Source organism: Hyla sarda, chromosome 6, assembly GCF_029499605.1.
Source record: "Hyla sarda isolate aHylSar1 chromosome 6, aHylSar1.hap1, whole genome shotgun sequence".
NCBI classification, from domain to species: Eukaryota; Metazoa; Chordata; class Amphibia; order Anura; family Hylidae; genus Hyla; species Hyla sarda.
Genome location: NC_079194.1, coordinates 118473167 through 118497371, shown reverse-complemented (window position 1 = coordinate 118497371; position 24205 = coordinate 118473167). Strand labels below are relative to the sequence as shown.

General features: G+C 40.9%; 1 protein-coding gene across 1 annotated transcript in view; it reads right to left on the bottom strand.

The window, feature by feature from the left end:
* The window catches only part of COL7A1 (collagen type VII alpha 1 chain), a 189692-nt gene that overhangs the window by 59314 nt on the left and 106173 nt on the right, over window positions 1-24205 (bottom strand). The window contains exons 50-80 of the mRNA XM_056528127.1: window positions 24127-24162; window positions 24010-24042; window positions 23568-23639; window positions 23424-23483; window positions 23257-23292; window positions 22904-23020; window positions 22764-22808; window positions 22565-22636; window positions 21906-21950; window positions 21745-21780; window positions 21579-21620; window positions 19189-19269; window positions 16775-16810; window positions 16618-16653; window positions 16251-16331; window positions 16113-16148; window positions 15961-16032; window positions 15731-15775; window positions 15596-15631; window positions 15401-15436; window positions 14671-14775; window positions 14501-14536; window positions 14345-14380; window positions 12856-12903; window positions 12007-12042; window positions 8195-8320; window positions 5346-5555; window positions 5160-5195; window positions 865-909; window positions 661-732; window positions 494-538 (exon numbers count right to left, since the gene is read on the bottom strand). Coding sequence (XP_056384102.1) covers window positions 494-538; window positions 661-732; window positions 865-909; window positions 5160-5195; window positions 5346-5555; window positions 8195-8320; window positions 12007-12042; window positions 12856-12903; window positions 14345-14380; window positions 14501-14536; window positions 14671-14775; window positions 15401-15436; window positions 15596-15631; window positions 15731-15775; window positions 15961-16032; window positions 16113-16148; window positions 16251-16331; window positions 16618-16653; window positions 16775-16810; window positions 19189-19269; window positions 21579-21620; window positions 21745-21780; window positions 21906-21950; window positions 22565-22636; window positions 22764-22808; window positions 22904-23020; window positions 23257-23292; window positions 23424-23483; window positions 23568-23639; window positions 24010-24042; window positions 24127-24162 — 1848 coding nt within the window. The remainder of the gene's footprint in view (window positions 1-493; window positions 539-660; window positions 733-864; window positions 910-5159; window positions 5196-5345; window positions 5556-8194; window positions 8321-12006; window positions 12043-12855; window positions 12904-14344; window positions 14381-14500; window positions 14537-14670; window positions 14776-15400; window positions 15437-15595; window positions 15632-15730; window positions 15776-15960; window positions 16033-16112; window positions 16149-16250; window positions 16332-16617; window positions 16654-16774; window positions 16811-19188; window positions 19270-21578; window positions 21621-21744; window positions 21781-21905; window positions 21951-22564; window positions 22637-22763; window positions 22809-22903; window positions 23021-23256; window positions 23293-23423; window positions 23484-23567; window positions 23640-24009; window positions 24043-24126; window positions 24163-24205) is intronic.

The following is a 24205-nucleotide window of genomic DNA, read 5'->3' as shown; positions in this document are numbered from 1 at the left end:
TACTCTCCACCCTGCCAGCTCTGATTAATGCATCTCATCCTATACACAGATAGGGTCAAGTCACTCAGGACTGGCGGGGTGGGAAGAAGGAGTCGGGACCTCTTCAATGACTACTTACCTAGGTCTGGCAGCATTTTTAAACCATTATTTCTCTGTAATGACCGAAAATTTCAGAGTAATTCAAAGTGTGGCAGACTCGCGCTGCAAGCATCATTTTTATGCTAGCTACAGTTTGGGTAGCATAAAACTGTTATAAATTTATATTATGAATTTTATCAGTGCAGAATGTTGAACCAACGTACTACATAGTGTTCAAAGATGGAAACAGTGAACAAGCTTGCAGCTTTTCTACTGCTGTCAGTGCACAAACAATCTACTGACAGATGTTTTGAGTGGAAATGCATAATGGAATTCTTTTAATCTAATGTACACATTTGTGAGTTGACTGAAGATGGTAGAAGACCTTTCTAAAGACTTACTACTACAACCAGACCTTATCTCCTTTGAGTCCTCTCCCGCCATCTTCTCCTGGGTCACCCTGCCAAGAAAAAATAAATGCAGAAATTAGAGACCACACTTTGCAACTACAAGGTGTATCAGGGTGCTATAATATAGTGGCAATCTGCATATAGGAAGTTAAGTACTGCAAAGAAGACTGACCCTGACTCCCTTTGGTCCTTGTAGTCCTCTCTCTCCAGGAAGCCCAGTAGCAATAATTTCTAATGTTTCACCCTTAATAAAAAAAACAAAAAAATCCATTATTGGCTTAAAACGAATACAACATGATTAATAAAATAAGAGACTTTCATAATTTATTATAAAAGCTATTTTTTTTTCTATATAGTCTTGTTAAAGTGTATTTACCTTAGGTCCTGGGGGCCCAGTTAGGCCTCTTGGTCCATCTTTGCCCTGTAAAATATGAAACCAGGCTTCAACTACATCCAGCAACTTATTTTATTAATGTACATATAAGCAGTATAAAGTTAGAGTCTCTTACATATACAACAAGAGCTTTATTTATGTACGGTGCACCAAAGCACAGCAAATGATAAATGTCCTCCATTGTGCTTTCCATATAGGCAGGGCTGTAGCTCCCATGAGGCAATTGAGGCAATCGCCTCAGGCGCACTGCTGCAAGGGGGCACATTGGCCAAAGATGTCTGGCACAAATTACACTGGGCAGTGATGCCAGGACACTTCAGTGGTTAAAGGTGACACACCATTTTCTACCGCACCAGGTGACACCAACCCTAGCATTGCCACTGTTCATACTCCGTATCCTCTGGGTACTGTAAGCAACAACTTTTCTGCAAAATACTCTGAACGTGCCCCTCTCGAGACTAGACTCTGGATCCGCCACTGGCTTCAAGTACTGCACCTCCAGTCTTCTGTCACCCCGTCACTCTTCTACAGCCCTTGTTACCTCTTTGTCACATTTCTAAACCATTCTGTCACCCTTGTGCATCCCCCTACACCCCTCATTACTCATCTGTCACCCTGTACACCTCTGTCACCCCTTTACACTCCTCTGTCACCTCTCATTACCCCTATGTCACCCCTGTAGACCCCTGTGTCACCCAAGTGCACCCTTCTGTACACCCCTCTGTCATCTCTCTACACCCCTGTCACCCCTGTACACCCCTCTGTTACCCCTGTACACTCCTCTGTCACCTATGTACATACCTGTGTCACTCCTGTTCACCTATACACCCCTGTACCCCTTTACACCTGTAAAAGAAAGTCTGGAGGCATTAGGTGTGGGTGAAGCTGGAAGCATTGTGTGTGGGTGAGGCTGGAGGCACTGTATGTGGGGAAGGCTTGAGACATTTGGGTAAGGCAGGAGACATTGGGGGTTATTTGTCATTGTGTTCTATTCTTCTTTTTGGTCTTTTTGGTCTACATTTGTGAATTTTGTTTATTTTTGCGCAAATTGCGGGGTTTTTTGCATTTTTTTTTACAAGTTCTAAAATCCGTCATTTTGACCTTTTGGTCTTGCTAGACCATTTTTTAAAGTGACAGATGCAGTGGTCACAAATTTATTATTTGCGTGTTTTTTATTTTTGGGCAAATTTTTCCGCAAATGGTGCAAAAACAAACAAACACAAATCTAGACCACCTCCTGACCAGGTCTAAAAAAATGACCTGCAGTTAAGGAAAGATCACAGCGGATGTCACTTCTTACACCCTCTGTGATTCTCCTGTATAATGTATAGAAGCAGCAGGCCGCTCTTCTATGGTCCCATGCACTGAAGTATATATATACACTATTCATATTTCCCAATTGGCTGGAACCATCTGGCCAATCACAGCTCTCTATGGGAAATATGAATAGATGTACAGTGGGGATCAGAAGTTTGGGCACCCCAGGTAAAAATTTGTATTTATGTGCTTAAAGAAGCCAAGGAAAGATGGAAAAATCTCCAAAAGGCATCAAATTACAAATTAGACATTCTTATAATATGTCAACAAAAGTTAGGTTTTATTTCTATCATTTACACTTTCAAAATAACAGAAAACAAAAAATGGCATCTGCAAAAGTTTGGGCACCCTGCAGAGTTAATATCTTGTACTGCCCCCTTTGGCAAGTATCACAACTTGTAAACGCTTTTTGTAGCCAGCCAAGAGTCTTTCAATTCTTGTTTGAGGTATCTTTGCCCATTCTTCCTTACAAAAGTCTTCCAGTTCTTTGAGATTTCTGGGCTGTCTGTCATGCACTGCTCTTTTAAGGTCTATCTATAGATTTTTTTATTATGTTGAGATCAGGAGATTGTTAAGGCCATGGCAAAAACCTTCAGTTTACGCATCTTGATGTAATCCCCCGTGGATTTCGAGGTGTGTTTAGGATGATTATCCATTTCTAGAAGCCATCCTCTCTTTAACTTCAGCTTTTTCACAGATGGCATCAAGTTAGCATCCAAAATTTGCTGAAATTTTATTGAATTCATTTTTCCTTCTACTCGTGAGATGTTCCCTGTGCCACTGGCTAAAATACAACCCCAAAGCATGATTGATCCACCCTCATGCTCAACAGTTGGAAAGAGGTTCTTTTCATTAAATTCTGTTCCCCTTCTTCTCCAAACAGACCTTTGCGGCCAAAAAGTTCAATTTTAACCTCATCTGTCCACAGAACTTGTTTCCAAAATGCATCAGGCTTGTCTATATGTTCATTTGCAAAGCTCAAACGCTGATTTTTGTGATGAGGACGTAGAAGAGGTTTTCTTCTGATGACTCTTCCATGAAGACCATATTTGTACAAGTATCTCTTTATAGTGGAATAGTGTACCACAACTCCAGTGTCAGCCAGATCTTTCAGGAGGGATTGTGCAGTCAAATGTGGGGTTTGAATAGTTTTTCTCACAATCCTGCAAGCTTTTCTGTCTGATATTTTTCTTGGTCTTCCAGATCTTGCTTTAACTTCCACTGTTCCTGATGACTGCCATTTCTTAATTACATTCCGAACAGAGGATATTGACATATGAAAACGTTTTGCTATCTTCTTATAGCCTTCTCCAGCTTTGTGAGCGTCAACAATTTTCAGTTTCAGATTTCTGGACAACTGCTTAGAAGAACCCATGGTGCTGATTGTTGGGGCAAGGTCAGATGAGTCTGGGAATTTAAAACCTTTGAGATTGACATCACCTAGTCTTCCCAGATAATGACTGAGAACAATCCATGACACTGGCAGGTCTCAGCTTTGCAAAGGGGCAGTGCATGCTATAAATTCTGCAGGGTGCCCAAACTTTTGCAGACGCCATTTTTTTGTTTTCTGTTATTTTGAAAGTGTAAATGATGGAAATAAAATCTAACTTTTGTTGACATATTATAAGAATGTCTAATCTGTAATTTGATGCCTTTTGGAGATTTTTCATCTTTCCTTGGCTTCTTTATGCACATTAATACAAATTTTTACCTGGGGTGCCCAAACTTTTGATCCCCACTGTACATCTATTCATTTTTCCCATAGAGAGCTGTGATTGGCCAGATGGTTCCAGCCAATCACAACTCTGCGGGAAATATAAATAGGTGTATATATACGTCAGTGCATGGGACCATAGAAGAGCGGCCGCATCTATACATTATACAGGAGAATCACAGCGGGTGTAAGAAGTGACATCCGCTGTGATCTTTCCTTAACTGCAGGTACTACTACTCCCAACATGGAGCACACTCTGCTCCATGCTGGGAGCTGTAGTACCTGCATTAATAGACAGATCCCAACAGGTTTCAGAAGTTACACTTGCTGCAATATGTCTATTAATGCAGGTACTACACCTCCCAGCATGGAGCAGAGTGTGCTCCATGTTGGGAGTAGTAATACCTGCAGTAAGGGACAGATCACAGCAAGTGTCACTTCTGACACCGTCTGCCATCATCCTATCTATTGCAGAGATGCGGAGCAGCTCTGTACAGCGCTCGCATCTCTGCTCTGTACTCCGTCCGGCCACTCACTCATTCATATTTCCCTCTGATAGCGGTGATTGGCTGCCACCATCCGGCCAATCCCCACTCTGGTTGGAAAATATGAATGAGTGCGGTGAATGTCTATTCACATCTCTGGCCGGAGTATAGTGCAGAGATGTGAGCGCTGTATAGAGCCGCTCCGCATCTCTGCAATATTATGGACATCGCACACCCAGGGCGATATGTCTATTAGTGCAGGTACTACTACTCCCATCATTGAACAGTGTGTTCCATGCTGGGAGTGTACTACCTAAAAAATGTAAAAAATAGAGCGAGAAAAAAGTGAAACACAAACACACTTTATTAAAAATGTATTAAAATTTTGTTATGAAAAATAAAAATGTTGTTAAATAAATTTTTCCCATTCCTACCACATCTTTTTTTTTTTGTACCCAGAAATGCAATTTCCATTCAAATGCAAAAATGTCAGATTCAGGAATTTGCACTGGAGTTTTTTTCTGGGAAAAAACGATGGAAAAAAAAAAAAAAGTAAAATCCTAGCCTTAGAAGCAGGATAGACATGATCTGTAAGGTAGGTAAAAGGACCTAGCTACAGCTCTGCATATAGGTATGCAGGCTCCAAAGTATCAAGACAAATATGAATATACACCATTTTCCCATACTATCTGTCATGCTATCTATGGTTGTAAAGTTGACTGACAGATAAGAAAATATATTTTGATTTGCAGTTAACTTACACCTTCTCCTCGCTCTCCTCGGTCTCCCTTTTCACCCTATAAGGTAAATAGATAAATCATCATCATAGGATAGAAAGGTTGAGCAACTGTTTTTAGATTTTTGGATGTGCTGCTCTTCTTGATTTTGTAGATAGATAGATAGCATTTAGATAGATTTAACAGCCAGAAACAAAATAAATTCTCTACCTTATCTCCTGGTTTTCCTTGTTCTCCGGATTCTCCGGCTCTTCCAGGTACTCCTGGAATTCCAGGTTTTCCAGCCTCACCAGGTGGTCCAGGTGGACCTTCAGGTCCTCGTTCTCCAATAGCACGTCCTGTAGGGCCTTGTGGACCAGGGAGACCTTGATCTCCCTTTTCTCCTCTCTGCCCTCTTTCTCCTGGAAATCCCATAGTTCCCTAGAAGTGAGAGACACCCAAATGAAATAGACATACAACAATATCTTTCAGTACAACTAGAACATGTGAATGCATTGATTCATTTGGTTTGTCAATAAGGAGCGTCTTTTTTTCAGAGAGCTTCATAATTTAAAAAATAAATGAGTAAAATAAAACTCCTCACTAATGGTAGCATCCTTTAAGCTGCTACTTCTCACCCAGGAGACCTTTGTCTTGATTTCTGACTGCTATCTGTAGCTTTGGCTGCCTCTGTTATGCTTTTAAAGGGGTACTCCGCTGGCCAGCATCCAGAAGTAAATGTTCTGAACGCTGTTTTCGTGCTGCGGGGCCGGCATACCCCCCCCCCCACCGTGACGTCATGGTCACACCCCCTCAATGCAATTCAATGGGAGGGGGCGTGGCTGTGATGTCACAAGGGGTGTGGCTGGCCCCTTGTGACATCACAGCCACGCCCCCTCCCATTGAATTGCATTGAGGGGGTGTGACCATGACGTCACGGTACAGTATTTGGAACATTTACTTCCAAACGCTGGCCAGTGGAGAACCCATTTAAGGGTGTGAAGGCAGGAGTTTCACATTATTACCGTATTTTTCGCCCTATAGGACGCACCGGTGTATAAGACGCACCCAATTTATAGGTGCAAAATCTAAAAAAATAAAGATTTTGAACTCAATAGTGGTCTTCAACCTGCGGACCTCCAGATGTTGCAAAACTACAACTCCCATCATGCCCGTACAGCCGTTGGCTGTCTGGGCATGCTGGGAGTTGTAGTTTTGCAACATCTGAAGGTCCGCAGATTGAAGACCACTGCATAGGAGGTAATACTCACGTGTCCCCGCCGCTCCGGACCCGTCACCGCTGCCCTGGATGTCGCTTCATCGCTGTCGCTGTGTCCCCGTCGCTCCGGAACATCTCTGCTGCCGGCCGGGTATCCTCGCTCTCCATCGCCGCCATCACGTCGTTACGCACGCCGACGCACGTACGCGACGACGTGATGACGAGGAAGGAGAGCGCCGGCCATACAGGGGATCCCTGAATGGAGAAGACACCCTCCCAGTGTCCTGTAAGCACTAACCCGGCTATTCAGTTGGGCAGTTCGGGACCGCCGCGGTGAAATCGCGGCGATCCAGAACAGCCCGACTGAATAGCCGGGTTAGTGTCACTTTCCCTTCAGACGCGGCGGTCAGCTTTGATCGCCGCGTATGAAGGGTTAATACAGGGCATCACCGCGATCGGTGATGTCCTGTATTAGCCGCGGGTCCCGGCCGTTGATGGCCGCAGGGACCGCCGCGATAGGGGTGTATTCGCCGTATAAGACGCACCGACTTTTTCCCCCCAGTTTTGGGGAAGAAAAAGTGCGTCTTATACGGCGAAAAATACGGTACATACAGATTGAGATTTATTGATACCTTTCACCAAAAGAATTTAAGGGAGCTGGCCTACTCTGTCAAAATAAGGATTGACAGCACCGGCCTAACTATGTGTTGTATAGTTACTCTATGCATCTGTACTTCTTGTCGCTCCATCCTTGCCTTTTCCATCTTTAATGCACAGTTCAATGATTCCTTATTCATGACCACAAAGTCAGTGAAAATTATGGAACTTGACACGGCTGCTATATTTTATGTTAGTACAATGGGGGTTATTTATCATTGTGTTCTTGTGCCTTTTTTGGTCTACATTTTGTGCATTGCAGGTTTTTTTGCGCTACTTGCGTTTTTTTCTAAGTCCTAAAATCCGTCAATTTGAACTATTGGTGTTGCTAGACCATTTTTTTTAAGTGTCAGATGCAGTGGTCACAAATTTATGAACTGCGTTTGCCGCAACTGACGCAAAAAGACCCGCAAATCTAGACCACCTCCTGACCAGGTTTAAAAAAGATTACTACTCTTGTCTGTTTGCCAAAAAAAAAAAAAAAAAATCATCATCCAGAGTGAAAGAGACGGAGAGAGAGAGAATAATGTAGAGAATTAGAACGTTTAAAGACATAAAAAGTTAGAAAATAAAAAAAAAATGTGCAAAGGAAAAGTAAAGCAGTCGTCCATATGAAACAATCAGATATATTTTTAAGGTCCAAAAAAGGAATAGTAAAGATGTAAGAAACAATAAGATTGTTAACAATGGGCAACATACCACAATTTTAGGTGCCCAAGTTTAACAAAAAATATCCAACAAAGTGATAACAAAATGAAAAAGGTGGAAGATGAAGAAGAAAAAAAAGAAAAAAAACCTGTTCAACTAAAACCTCCGTCTCTTGATCACTAAAGTTTTTTTTTCCTGGCCTGCGGCAAGGTAAACCACTACTCAAATGCGAGGGAGACTCTCTTTGCAGACCTTCTTTTAGACATTAATTTGCCTTAAAATTAAAACGAATAAAGCCAAACACACAGACAAACAAGCTCTTCAGAAGCGGCGGTAGAAAATGATCTGGGAATGGATGTGAGGATCTGCGCAAATTTTATGCCAAAAAAACTGCATCCAGACAAACAACAAAGATGATCTAGCCAAGACCAATGTTGATAATTAACCCCCAAAGTGTTTTCTCTAAAACCCTGAAAATAAATGTTTTCTCGAATCAGTGCCAATATAAAAATTGTGTCATAACATTCTCTTGGAGATCTGGGATCTGTGGACATACATCTCGGCCTGGTGCTCCTTTCTCGCCAGGTTCTCCAGGTTCTCCTTTAATCTTCTTCTGGGCAGGGATGATAGATATTCCAGAGCCATCGTCAAAGACTTCAATGATATCTTTCAGGGCAGAAATCTGTAAAACAATGACTGTGATTACATTACGTAAAGAAATTTCAAGAGCTAGTAGCATTATACAGTGATCCCTCAACTTACAATGGCCTCAACATACAATATTTTCAACATACAGTACAATGGTCTTTTCTGGACCATTGTAACTTGAAACCAGACTCAACATACAATGCTTCGGATAGACCAGATCTACGAAACAATCAGAATGGGTATTTCACTGGTAAAACACCTTTTTAAGTGCATGCACCGACTGGCTGGTAGAGTCTCCCTACAGTACACGGTGGCATTACATGTTCTGTACTACTCTTTACCTGTGCCAGGGTTAGCTGCTCCTTTGGACACGAGGTAAGGTAAGCTCCTGTCGTCTACAGCTCTTACTTTTATATGCAAGGACTTGCTTTATCTGTATTAGCTATATTTTCCTTTAATCCTTACTTTTTCCTATTTTTGGATGATTTGGCAATCAGAAACAATTACCAGGTTTCCATAAAGTTATATGCAATGGACAGGGAAGGCTTCGAGGAGGGACCCGGCTCAAACGGAGCTGACCGACCACGACAAGGTATGGAGGATAAAAGAGGATTTTATTGACCAAGATGCAACACGTTTCACTGCGCTTGCACAGCTTCCTCAGGCATGTCTGAAGATGCCTGAGGAAGCTGCGCAAGCGCAGTGAAACATGTTGCTTCTTCGTCAATAAAATCCTCTTCTATCCTCCATATCTTGTCGTGGTCAGTCAGCGCCATTTGAGCCGGGTCCCTCCTCGAAGCCTTCCCTGTCCATTGCATATACCAGTGACCGGAGGGCAGCAGACGACCTACTATTTGTATGCTATCATCGTTATTGTGTACAAAACAACCAACCAGGGTGAGCAGTCATTCGTTTTTTTAGATCACACTGGGGCTTGACAATATTACCCTATGGAGCACTTGATGTTCTACTCCATAGAGTTATAGGGGGGAGATTTATAAAAACCTGTCTAGAGGAAAAGTTGCTGAGTTGTCCATGGCAACCAATCAGATCGCTTCTTTCATTTTTGAAAATGCCTCGGTTGCTATGGGAAACTCAGCAACTTTTCCTCTGGACAGGTTTTGACAACTCTCCTCCCATGGTTTCAACATACAATGGTCATCCTGGAACCAATTAATATTGTAACTTTAAGAGGTATTCCAGGAAAAAACTTTTTTTTATATATCAACTGGCTCCAGAAAGTTAAACAGATTTGTAAATTACTTCTATTAAAAAATCGTAATCCTTCCAGTACTTATCAGCTGCTGAAGTTGAGTTGTTCTTTTCTGTCTAACTGCTCTCTGATGACACCTGTCTCGGGAGCTGTCCAGAGTAGGAGCGAATCCCCATAGAAAACCTCTTAGGGTATGTTCACACTACGGAGTTCCCACGAGCGGAATTCCGCAGTGTGAACTTAACATTAGTGTGAATGGATCTCCGCGAGACCCGTTCACACTGCGGAATTTCAGCGGTGTACAATTCCGCCGCTGAAATTGTTCAGCGCAAAGAAAGAACATGTTCATTCTTTGCGCGGAAGTCCGCGAGCACTGCATAGCCGTCAATGGTGACGGCGCAGTGCCGCGCGGTCCTTCCACCGCCACCGGCTGCCAGTCTGAATCTCCGCTCGCTGAATTCAGCGAGCGGAAATTCCGTTCACACTCTGTAGTGTGAACATACCCTTATGCTCCGGACAGTTCCTGAGACAGACAGAGGTGTCAGCAGAGAGCACTGTTGTCAGAAAAGAACAACTCAACTTCAGCAGCTGATAACTATTGGAAGGATTAAGATGTTTTAATGGAAGTCATTTACAAATCTGTTTAACTATCTGGAGCCAGCTGATCTTAAAAAAACTTTTTTTCCTGGAATACCCCTTTAAGAGAGCACTGTATGGTAAAATGTGCATGAATCATACAGGGTGGGTAACTACATATATTACACACATTGGCTCAGATTTACTATTTGGATTTTTATCCAACTGATCAGATTTACTAATTTATCATGTCTCAGCAAAATTGTGGTGCACTGATAAAAGTGGCGCATTGCACTTCTATTGGATTAAACAAACCATTAACAAAAAAATTATAATACAAAAAGCCCAAAAGTTGTCAGAAATAAAAATAGCAGAAACAAAACTAGCATTTTTGTGTTGGTTTCAATAATAAATCTGTAGGGGTTTGGGAAAAAACATAGATACTCCCACCTTATCACTTAATAAAAGCAAGTTTCTGGGGTTCTTCGGGTTTTGTCTAGTAAATTGTTGCAATTTTCTGACATTTTGCCCCAGAATTGTGTTGTGGAAGTGACACTTAACTTTCGGATAGGCATTCTAAATTTGGGCCATTGATTTTCTAGCAACCTTATATGGATCAATCAGATAGAGAGAATGAATTTTAATGAGTGTATTTAGTGCAGGGAGGGGCAAAGAGTGGTCTGAACCCTGGACAATTATGGTCGTGGCCCTCAGGCAATAATGGTCATGGGACCCTTTTTAGCTACCATATGTATAACACACTTGAGCCAGGTTAAAGGGGAACTCCGTCGGAAAAAATATATTTTTTAATCAACTGGTGCAAGAAAGTTAAACAGATTTGTAAATCACTTCTATTTAAAAATCTTAACCCTTCAATTATCAGCTGCTGTATACTACAGAGAAATTTGTGAAGTTCTTTCCAGCCTGACCACAGTGCTCTCTAGTGACACCTCTGTCCGTGTCAGGAACTGTCCAGAGCAGGATAGGTTTGCTATGGGGATTTGCTTCTAATCTGGACAGTTCCTGACACGGACAGAGGTGTCAGCAGAGAGCACTGTTGTCAGACAGGAAAGAAATTCACAAATTTCTCTTTTTTATACAGCAGTGAATAAGTACTGGAAGGATTACGATTTTTTAATAGAAGTAATTTACAAATCTGTTTAACTTTCAGGCACCAGATGATTCAAAAATATTTGTTCTCTACTTGTTTCCACTGGAGTTCCCCTTTAAAATAATTCCTTTAAGCCGCAGTGATTATACATATCTTGTATGTGGATTATTTTGCCATCATATGGTGGTACTATGTGAATATTCTACATATTATTATTGCAAACAGAAAAACTTTTTTATATATATATATATATATATATATATATATATATATCAACTGGTTCCAGAAAGTTAAACAGATTTGTTAATTACTTCTATTAAAAAATCTTAATCCTTTCAGTACTTATGAGCTTCTGAAGTTAAGGTTTTTATTTTCTGTCTAAGTAATCTCTGATGACACGTGTCTCGGGAAACGCCCAGTTTAGAAGCAAATCCCCATAGCAAACCTCTTCTAAACTGGGCGGTTCCCGAGACACGTGTCATCAGAGATTACTTAGACAGAAAAGAACAACCTAAACTTCAGAAGCTCATAAGTACTGAAAGGATAAAGATTTTTTAATAAAAGTAATTTACAAATCTGTTTAACTTTCTGGAGCCAGTTGATATATATAAAAAAGTTTTTTCCTGGATAACCCCTTTAAGCACTATATGGCAGTATGGGCATTGAATGGTGGTAAAAGTTCCAAAAATGCGGCCCCTCTTTGTTATCAACGACCCACTTTGTAAGAAGGGGCTCTGCCAGTATTTGTAAATAGAACATTTCTAATGTAGAAATAGACAGAATGGAGACACATCTAGGTGTGGAAATAAGAATGGCTTACCTTGATACCCAAAACATTCAGGGACTTCTCTACACTCTGAAAAGTAAACAAAATAATTACATAGGATATATTACATGAAATAGGTCATGGAAGACTATTTTATACATATACAGTGGTCCCTCAACATACGATGGTAATCCGTTCCAAATGGACCATTGTTTGTTGAAACCATCGTATGTTGAGGGATCCGTGCAATGTAAAGTATAGGACAGTGGTCTACAACCTGCGGACCTCCAGATGTTGCAAAACTACAACACCCAGCATGCCCGGACAGCCAACGGCTGTCCGGGCATGCTGGGAGTTGTAGTTTTGCAACATCTGGAGGTCCGCAGGTTGAAGACCACTGGTATTGGAGGTTATACTCACGTGTCCCCGCCGCTCCGGACCGTCACTGCTCGTCACCGCTGCCCTGGATGTCGCCCTCCCCGGGGTGTCCCCAACGCTCCGGCAAGGCCTCTGCTTCCCCGGCATCCTCGCTCTCCATCGCTGCCATCACGTCGCTACGCACGCCGCTCCTATTGGATGACGGGATGGCGTGCGCAGCGACGTGATGACGACGATGGAGAGCGCCGACGATGCAGGGGATCCCGAAGAGGATGCGTCGGAGCCCCAAGGACAGGTAAGTGATCGGCAGCGGACCACACGGGGCACCATAAACGGCTGAAGCAGTCTGCGCTGCCGGATAGCTGTTTATGCGATGGCCCCGACATACAAAAGCATCGTATGTTGATGCTGCCTTCAACATGCGATGGCCTCTGAGAGGCCATTGTATGTTGAAATGATCGTATGTCGGGGCCATCGTAGGTCGGGGGGTCACTGTATGCACATCCTTTCAGAACTAATACTCACTGCAGCAGCTCCGGGCTCTCCTTTCTGACCAGTTTCTCCAGGTCGTCCCTGAATAAAAAATAAATATATAAAATGATTTGCACAGTTAGAAGAAACAGAGGTTTGCAGAATGGTCATATGAAGAAAAAATTATTAAAATTAAGTTCACGCCTATCTGACTGATTGTGTCAGACAAACTATAAACCTTCATATCTTAGGAACAGAAGAGGGTATCAGGAAACTGTTAAAGGGTCTGTAATCAAATCAGGGTACCCTAATCTATTTAATGACAGTAAAATCTGGGTTGGCCACAGGTCCTCTTTAATGGGGTACTCCCATGGAAAACTTTTTTTTTTTAATGAACTGGTGCCAGAAAGTTAAACAGATTTGTAAATCACTTCTATTAAAAAATATTAATCCTTCCAGTACTTTTTAGGGGCTATATACCAAAGAGAAATCCAAAAAAGAAATGCATTTCCTCTGATGTCCTGACCACAGTGCTCTCTGCTGACCTCTGCTGTCCATTTTAGTAACTGTCCAGAGCAGCATATGTTTGCTATGGGGATTTTTTCCTGCTCTGGACAGTTCCTAAAATGGACAGCAGAGGTCAGCAGAGAGCACTGTGGTCATGACATCAGAGGAAATGCATTTCTTTTTTGGATTTCTCTTTAGTATACAGCCCCTAAAAAGTACTGGAAGGATTAAGATTTTTTAATAGAAGTGATTTACAAATCTGTTTAACTTTCTGGCACCAGTTCATTAAAAAAGTACCCCTTTAAAGAGTGTTTATAGGTCTGTATGCAGTGGACTCCCCCTAGTGTTGGTTTCAAGTAGGTAGTTTTCTTGTCATAGAAGCACTGCAGTATGGAAATCCCTTCCACCTTATCATCTGTCCGACTGCTTCTGTAATAGGTATATATGCCACTACCTCAAGAACCTTGTGTTTTGCTGCATATGGTATAATACTCTGTATAGACTCAATTTAGAACAAAAAGATCGCATTTTCTGTATAGCATAATGAAACTAATATTCCAATAAAAATGGTGCGTATGTGCTTCCACAATGCAAGTATAAAATGCTGCATGAAGCGCAAATGTATTCTTGTATACTATAAGAATAGTAAGAGAAGGATCTAAGGCCACTAATGTGTTTAGGCTCATTTGCAACTCCTACCAGCAGGGCTGTCACCAGGGGGGTAACAGGCAGTACCCTAGGGTACATTAAGTTATATCAGAGTGCAGTGCAGTAAAATTCTGTTTTTTTACTGCACTGCAGTTTGCTATAATCTAATTAGAAATATATCATTAAAACAAAAAAATTGGGACAGACTCAGGGGAGGGCCTTGGGGATAGAGTGGGCCATGGAGGACCTTGGCCTTGAGTTGTGTATGGTGGCAGCCCTGGCTACCAGCACACCCACAATTGTCTAGAAACTGAATCTACATTTTATTTTTTCAACCATGGTTTACAAAACAAAAATAAAACATTGCTATCCTGATAAATTTACACACCAGTTCACCTCTGGGTCCTTGTTCACCTCGGTCACCCTAAAAAAAAAAACAGAATTAATACCACGACATGTGACCAAATAAATGTCCATATATATGAGAAAACAAATTATTAAGAAAATGATCAGTGTTCAGATGACTAATAGGCAGTAAATCTACCTTTGGTCCAGCTGGGCCGGCTACTCCAGGGATCCCCTAATAAGACAAAAGCAAGAATAGTAACTATGTCTTAATGTCACAACATGTGCTGTAGTTGCTAAAATGTTTATAAAATGCTTATAGAAGCATGTGATATTTATGTGGAAGTTACAGTATCATTAGGCACAGACCTGGCCTGGAACCCCAGCTTGACCTGGTGGTCCTGGAACCCCCAGTACTCCTGGTAGACCAGGCGGGCCTGCCTCTCCGTTTGCTCCTTTGGAACCATCTCGACCCTGCAAATACAATTTTTTATTTCATATCAGCGTCAAAAAGAGATGTAATTGCCCACCCAAAACTGACTGTACCAATGCACATAAATAAAGCACCCCCCCCCCCTATTTTTAACTTAAGTACATTTTCTACTTTTTGTTTGCTATTATCCCAACACCTGTTGAGACCATATCCCTCTGCAGGTCTATACTGCCCAATAAGTAAGGGAGAGACCCAACTGGTCTAGGTCTTTCCAGGGTCCTTATAGTAGCAACATGGGCTGCCTCTACATGATGAATGCCTTTGCATCATAATTTACCAGCATTGTTACCTCTTGACAGTCCCTTTTAATACTAAAATAACATTTTTGTATGGAATAACCAAATGCTTACTTCACAGTTCAGCTGTGAATGCCCCTGTCAATAACAGCTAAAAAAAAAAAGATTCTCAAAGGATGGGCATGCAAAAAAATCCTCAAACCATATTTTTGGGGTTGGTTAATTTTTGATTATTGTCTCAGCCCCCCACATACATGTTTACACTTCACATATCTGGTCATGAGGATCTTTGATTTCCTGACTGGTTGTGTAGCCCAAGAAGATGATCAAGACTGGAAGTAACCAGGTCAGCATATTCAACAATACTTACATCTCTGCCAGGAGGACCAGCTTCACCTTTATCTCCCTAAGAGAAGAAGAAAGAAAGGTGGATTGCCATCAGCACAGCACTAGTTTGAAGATCTCTGTTGGGGATGGTAGTTAATGATCTAGTCCATTATTTATTCCAATATTGTAAGGAAAAATCCGCACATCAGAGCAAAAAGCATTACAACCAATGGCTCACCTTCCTTCCGTCTTCTCCAGGAGTCCCATCCTCTCCCTACAAGTCAAAAAGAGATGTAGTAGTGATAAGTCTTATACATAAACCATACTGTAGTTAGTGAGACTGACAAAAAGCCTTAAAATAAAGGTTACTCACATTTTTACCATTTAGTCCAGGCTTTCCATCTTCTCCAGGTTTTCCCTTTTTTTTATGGAAAAACATTTTTTGATTTAGATTTAGAGCTCAACGTGAACCATTTAGACCCTGTTCAAATCAGCCTATCCCTGCCATTTTTTTATTTATTATTCATGCAAAAAGATGGCAAAAAAGCAGCCATCAAAACTGAGGTAAAGCATCTTCTTTGAATTTCATCAATGACCACTTACCGCTACTCCTGGTGGCCCAGCTGGCCCAATTGGTCCAGGGGGTCCTTGATCTCCTCTAAGTCCTGGCAGACCCTAAAACAGAACACCAATAGCAATTACATTAAAACATTACAAGAAATAAAACAGTATTAGGTGACAGAAAATAGACTCACATCTCGGCCTGGCTCTCCCTGTTTCCCTGAATCCCCCTGTAATAAAAAATAAAGAATATTTTGTTCACAGTTATCAGTATTGTAACTACATGCTTAGATATTAGGAAAATATGATCTAGGCATCATTTTCCCCTTTACCCTCAGTCCTGGTGTTCCTGGTTGTCCTGGTTTTCCATCAAGTCCATTTCTTCCATCACTTCCTGGAGGTCCACGTTCACCCTTAATAAACAGGAAAAATAATTAAGGGCACAATAACATGAATACGAGGAGTGCACGAAACGCTCAGAAGGTGTACGCTGCAGCTTATGGTTCAGCTAATGCGCTTCATGCCACTGGGAATCTGGATGTTATTAGCACAGGATCCGGTGGAATGAAGGACATCAGTATGAGCCTTAACAGGGTCCACAAAAGTCACCTAATAGCTAATGCTAACTCTGTAGAAGACAAAACTAATGTATCATACACAATTCACAATTCGTACTGAGTGGCACAGATACATACATACCTTTTCACCTGGAGTGCCACGATCTCCGGCTTCACCCTGCAAAATAGGGACAAAAAAGTTAAATAAAAGTGAAATGAGAATAATAGATTATGTTTACCTGCAGAGCAAAATGGTATATGTCTTTTAAGAACTACACTATACAAACATCAAAACTTACTCGATTTCCTGGTGTCCCTCTGGGTCCTTCCAAACCCTGCATAAAGGGAAATACTGTTTTATTTCTAAGCATAAACGTGAAGGATGGATTCAAATTAATATTATCTGAAAAAATGCCAGCGGTTAAAGATTAAAACTGTGTGTGTATATATATATATATATATATATATATATATATATACTATATACTATATATTTATATATATATATATATATATATATATAGATGCAAATCATAAAATGTTGCAGTATCTTGTAATACCTTTTTTATTGGACTAACAGCATTTTGTAGAGACAAGCTTTCGGGATTCCTCCCTTTATCAAGTCCAGGATATCGAGAGGGAACTCTCAGTAACTCTCAGTAGTAAATTTGAGTAGCCGTATTAGTCCAGTGATGCAGATGCAAATCATAAAATGTTGCAGTATCTTATAATACCTTTTTTATTGGACTAACAGCATTTTGTAGAGACAAGCTTTCGGGATTCCTCCCTTTATCAAGTCCAAAGCAAATCTAAGCTCACAAGTAGAAGACACAGGTTACATCTCACAAATATGCAGGGGTTAAGACAGTAGATGTGGAGAATTCACACTAAGATGGGCCATAAATTGTCCTGTTATAGGAACACAGACTAAATAGATAAGGATGAGAAAAAGGGGGAGGGAGGGGGGAGCAGGAGAGAGACTGATAATTAGCAGGACATAGTGAGATGTAAAAGAGAATCCAGTACAGTACAGGTTATAAGAAATTTTGATAATGAGATAAGAAGCTCAAATCCACATTCAGTCCCCTGTTTTTCGAGTCAAAAAACAGTATCATTTTGGCTTCAAATGTCTTTCTCTCTTCTGTGTTTTTGAAGTTCCCTCTCAGTATCCTGATTGTAAGGTCATGTATGGAGTGGCCTGATTGGGTAAAATGATGTCCAACTGGGGTGCAGTAGTCATTTTCTTTATGGCGGTTGATGGAATGTCTGTGGAGGTTCATCCTTTCGTTGAGTTTCCGGCTGGTTTCACCAATGTAGCATCCCATGTCACACTTGGTGCATTGTATCATGTAGACCACGTTTGGGGATGTGCAGGAGTATAGTCCCTTAATGTTATATGTCTTGTTGTTGCGAGTGGCTTCCATCTTGGTGAAGATATGTTGGCAGATTTTACAGCGAGGTTTGGTGCCGGGTTTGGTCCCATTGTCTGTGTCTGTTCTTTCTGTAGGTAATTTTCGGCTGACCAGCTTTTGTTTTAAATTGTGTGGTTGTCTGAAGGCCAAGATGGGAAGTTCAGGGAAGATTTCTTTTAGCATCTCATCTTCCGCCAATATCGGCTGTAGGTCCTTGATAATTTTGCGTATTTCTTCAAGGGCCGGATTGTATGTGGCTACCAGTGGTACGCGTGGTGATGGTTGTATCTGTCTGTATTGTAGCAGGTGTTCCCGCGGTGTTTGAAGGGCAGAGTGTATTTTCCTATTGATTGTCCTAGGTTTGTATCCTTTTTGTTTGAATTTCTCAGTGTTTGTAGGTGCAGGTCTCTGTTATCAGGGTATCAGGGTTGGAGCAGATGTGATGGTACCTGGTAGCTTGGCTGTATATGATGCCTTTCTTTGTGTGTGATGGATGGAAACTGGATTTATGTAGATAGCTGGATCGGTCTGTGGGTTTTCTGTATACAGATGTTTGTAGTGTGTTCCTGTTTATTGTGACAGTAGTGTCCAGGAAGTTCACACTTTCTGTAGAGAAGTCCATTTTGAGTTTGATAGATGGATTGAATGTGTTGAAGGCATCATGAAACTTTCTGAGTTTTTCTTTTCCTTCTGTCCAAATGATGAAAATATCATCAATGTAACGGTAGTATCTGTAGGGTTTGTGAAGTTGTGTGTCTAGAAATCGGTGTTCAAGGTCAGCTATGAATAGGTTGGCATATTGTGGTGCCATCCGGGTCCCCATTGCAGTGCCCATCATTTGTAGATATATGTCACTGTTGAAATTGAAGTAGTTTTGTGTTAGGATGAATTCTATTAGTTTAGTGATGACTCCAGGGCTGTATTTCCGGTTGTGGGTTTGGGATGAGAGGAACAGGGAGCAGGCATCAATTCCATCTCTGTGAGGGATGTTGCTGTATAAGGATTCTACATCCATTGTTACTAATATGGAGTTGGCAGGCAAGTTTGTAATCTGATTGAGTTTGTTAAGAAACCTGTGTCTTCTACTTGTGAGCTTAGATTTGCTTTGGACTTGATAAAGGGAGAAATCCCGAAAGCTTCTCTACAAAATGCTGTTAGTCCAATAAAAAAGGTATTACAAGATACTGCAACATTTTTTGATTTGCATCTATATATATATATATATATATATATATATACACACAAATCCTATAACATATAGCACCATACAGCAGAGTATTAGACCACAAACACATACTCACCCTCTCTCCAGGAACACCATTTATACCAACTTCTCCTTTCTCCCCTTTCCTTCCATGTTCTCCAGGGTCACCCGCATCACCCTAAATGTACACAGGAAATATAAATTAGCTTCATACTGCAAAATGCCCAGACAGATGGCATAAATGGGTCCAATGACCATAATTGGTGAAAGGTTTTGGTCAGTTACATCTATAATAAATAAACAGTATTCTGGCAAATAGTTTTGATAAAAACACTTCCTCCTGTTTTATACTCTTGATAAAAGAGCATAGACAAATCCTTTGTAGCTTGATCCTGCTGTCATATTGTCTATCAAGAGGTTGGGGCAGACAGAGAAGATATTGTTTTTACACTGTTTTGGTCTGTCCCTGCATATATGACAAACTAAAGTATTTCATTGGTGCAGCCTCTTCTACAGTTTTATTAGAGGAGCTTTAAACGGGTACTCCACTGGAAAACTTTTTTTTTTTTTTTTTTAAATCAACTGGTGCCAGAAAGTTAAATAGATTTGTAAATTAAAAAATAAAAAATTATAATCCTTACAGTACTTTTCAGCTGCTGCTATGATCCATAGGAAGTTCTTTTGTTTTTGAATTTCCTTTCTGCCTGATCACGGTGATCTCTGCTGACACCTCTGTCCATTTTAGGAACTGTCCAGAGCAGGAGAAAATCCCCATAGAAAATCTATCCTGCTCTGGACAGTTCCTAAAATGGACAGAGGTGTCAGCAGAGAGCACTTTGGGCAGACAGAAAGGAAATTCAGAAATAAAAGAATTTCCTGTGGATCATAACAGCAGCTGATCAGTACTGGAAGGATTAAGATTTTTTAATAGAAGTAATTTACAAATCTGTTTAACTTTCTGGCACCAGTTGATTTAAAAAAAAAAAAAAATGTTTTCCAGTGGAGTACCCTTTTAACCCCTTAAGGACGCAGGACGTAAATGTACGTCCTGGTGAGGTGGTACTTAACGCACCAGGACGTACATTTACGTCCTAAGCATAACCGCGGGCATCGGAGCGATGCCCGTGTCATGCGCGGCTGATCCCGGCTGCTGATCGCAGCCAGGGACCCGCCGGCAATGGCCGACGCCCGCGATCTCGCGGGCGTCCGCCATTAACCCCTCAGGTGCCGGGATCAATACAGATCCCGGCATCTGCGGCAGTTCGCGATTAAAATGAACGATCGGATCGCCCGCAGCGCTGCTGCGGGGATCCGATCATTCATAACGCCGCACGGAGGTCCCCTCACCTTCCTCCGTGCGGCTCCCGGCGTCTCCTGCTCTGGTCTGTGATCGAGCAGACCAGAGCAGAAGATGACTGATAATACTGATCTGTTCTATGTCCTATACATAGAACAGATCAGTATTAGCAATCATGGTATTGCTATGAATAGTCCCATATGGGGACTATTCAAGTGTAAAAAAAAATGTAAAAAAATGTAAAAGTAAAAGTAAAAAAAAAGTGAAAAATCCCCTCCCCCAATAAAAAAGTAAAACGTCCGTTTTTTCCTATTTTACCCCCAAAAAGCGTAAAAAACATTTTTTATAGACATATTTGGTATCAACGCGTGCGTAAATGTCCGAACTATTAAAATAAAATGTTAATGATCCTGTACGGTGAACGGCGTGAACGAAAAAAAATTTAAAAAGTACAAAATTCCTACTTTTTTAATACATTTTATTAAAAAAAAATTATAAAAAATGTATTAAAAGTTTTTTATATGCAAATGTGGTATCAAAAAAAAGTACAGATCATGGCGCAAAAAATGAGCCCCCATACCGCCGCTTATACGGAAAAATAAAAAAGTTATAGGTCATCAAAATAAAGGGATTATAAACGTACTAATTTGGTTAAAAAGTTTGTGATTTTTTTTAAGCGCAACAATAATATAAAAGTATATAATAATGGGTATCATTTTAATCGTATTGACCCTCAGAATAAAGAACACATGTCATTTTTACCAGAAATTGTACGGCGTGAAAACAAAACCTTCCAAAATTAGCAAAATTGCATTTTTCGTTTTAATTTCCCCACAAAAATAGTGTTTTTTGGTTGCGCCGTACATTTTATGATATAATGAGTGATGTCATTACAAAGGACAACTGGTCGCGCAAAAAACAAGCCCTCATACTAGTCTGTGGATGAAAATATAAAAGAGTTATGATTTTTAGAAGGCGAGGAGGAAAAAATGAAAACGTAAAAATTAAATTGTCTGAGTCCTTAAGGCCAAAATGGGCTGAGTCCTTAAGGGGTTAAAGGGTTTTAACATCATGAATAGCTATGTGGATTTGTGTGTGTTTTTTCTCATTGCAGAAAATAAATAGCTTCTATTGTTGAAAAGTGGATAATTATACTGGTACCATGTGTATAACAAGGCATTCATACTAACCTTGTCACCTTTAACTCCAGGGACTACCGACTCAATAGAACCCTAAAAGCAAAAATTAGCAATTAAATCCTAATTTAAGCAGTGACTGCAATTGACTTTACAAGTCTACAAGTGTTTAGTTATGGGTTACAGTCGATAAGTTTTTAAATATTAAAAAACATCTTACTGGTTTTCCTGGGGGTCCTTGAGGTCCTAGAGGCCCCTACAATAATGAGATAATACATTTAATTGATTAGGACAGTATGACTGTGTATTAGCTTAAGGGATAAGTAATGCAGTTATTTCTGCCTATAGCCATACTGTATAGGAATTAAGTGTCTTACTTACTGGGTCACCTTGGTCGCCTTTACTGCCAGGAGGACCAGGGCTACCCTAGAAAAATAACGGCACGGTTATATAAATGTTTGTTATAGTGACGATACAGAATACAGCACTGATATAACGCACACATAAACATATTTATGCACGGGGCATAAGCTGGTGCAGACAGTACCGTTACACCTGGCTCCTATGTTTTGTAGAGTGGCCAAAGATTTATGAAGAGAAAGAGCTGTAACTTACAATCATTTATTAAAGGGATACTCCACTGGCCAGCGTCTACAATTACAATAGTTTATTAAAAGGGTATTCCACTGGCCAGCATTCGGATGTAAAGGTTCCGAACACTGTTTTCGCGCTGCGGGGGGTTGGCCACAACCCCACAACATCACAGACCCGCCCCCTCAATGCAAGACTATTGGAAGGGGCGTGACAGCCGTCACACCCCCTCCCATAGACTTGGATTGAGGGGGCATGGCCGTGATGTCGCGAGGGGCGTGACCGACCCCCGCAGCGCGAAAACAGTGTTCGGAACCTTTACTTCCAAACGCTGGCCAGTGGAATACCCCTTTAATAAGAGGTTTCAGTTCCCCGCTATTTTGAAAATCTCTTTTTCCTGCCAGTGAAAAACTCAGCAGAAAATAATCTATTTGGATTCCATTACTTACATTTCTTCCTGCTTCTCCGGCTTCTCCTGGATCCCCCTTCTCTCCTGGGTTGCCCCGTGCCCCTGGAAGACCCTGGTAAATAAAAGTGCAAAAGTCATAAAAAACTAATGATTGTTCTAAAGAAGGAAATGAAATTCTTTAGATGTGAAGCTGGAGTTAAAATGTAATAAAAACCAGTACTAGCATAGGTCTCACTTACCCTTAGCCCTCTTTCCCCATTTTTTCCTGGAATACCCGATTCTCCCTGCAAGACAACAGAAATAAACTATTATCTTATGGTTTTATCATTAGAGCCCCCCCCCCCCCCACCCCCCATTGGATGCATATCATCAGTCTTACCGGCGTCCCTTCATCTCCTTTATCTCCTTTTTCTCCTTCTTTGCCCCGAAGACCAATTTGTCCTGGTGGACCTGTTTTTCCGGCTTCACCATTCAACCCTGGATCACCGGGTTCTCCCTAAGGGAATTTTAAAAAAAAAGTTGTTCCATAATGTGTTTCTTATAGTTCTGGACTATACTATCAGAAAACCAGATGATCCTTTGGTGGGCCAGCCTCAATACCATACAACCCCTTTAATCGTATAGAGAAAACAGTAATCAATGACGATGTCTTCTGTGGTCTGATCTTTGGACAGCTTCAACTGTATGACAAACAAATACTGTACAATAAAATATATTTCAAGATTATCATACCTTTGGACCTGATCTTCCAGAAAGACCTATGGGTCCCTAATAAGAAGCAAACATGATTTTAAAATGAATAGCATTATAACTATGTCTTTACATATCTTTACTCATTTATCCTCTTCACATACGTGAAAGTACCATATGCCATTGGCTTTCCAGTTTGTCACACTTACCCTATCCCCTGGTTCTCCTTTAGCTCCTGGTTGCCCGGGAGAGCCAATTCCTTCAGAACCCTGAACAGACAAAAGCAAAATAGTTTCATCATCTTGGTCTGGAAACCATAATTATGATAAATCTGTACTGTAGTAGGGACTTACTCTCTCGCCTTTCTCTCCTGGGTCACCTCTTGCACCTTTTGGACCTTCTGGCCCCTGTGTGCCGCGATCACCCTGTGAAAATAACAGGAAAATATTGTGTGTTATCATGGGAAGTGATCACCATATATACAAAGGAAATGTCCATTGCAAACAATGAAGAGTGAACATGTTATGTTATTACTACACGCTGTTGTAGCAAGTTACCCAAAAGCTAAGTAACTCCAGTAGTGTTGCCAAAGTCATAATGCCAATAAATTATTCACTTCCTTACCCTATTTTAGATCACTATAGACATTTTATACAATCAATGAAATACTAAGCTTCCACATAAGACAAAGATATAAACATGCAGTGTAACCTTTACAACCCGGATTCTTCTTTATAACCTTTATCCCATGTCCCCTAAATACTATATATGCAAAAATAATCTTGGCCGCCTCACCTTATCTCCTTTCATCCCTGCTGCAGTAGAAACCTGGAACACAAGCATATATAGTATACATGATTACCACCATCTTTTGTGTGCTGTAACTATATGGTAGGTGAATAATTCACTTACAGATGTGCCAGGCAATCCCGGAGGTCCTTGGTCACCCTAGAATTGCAAATATTTTATTGAAAAACTGAAAAACCTGATC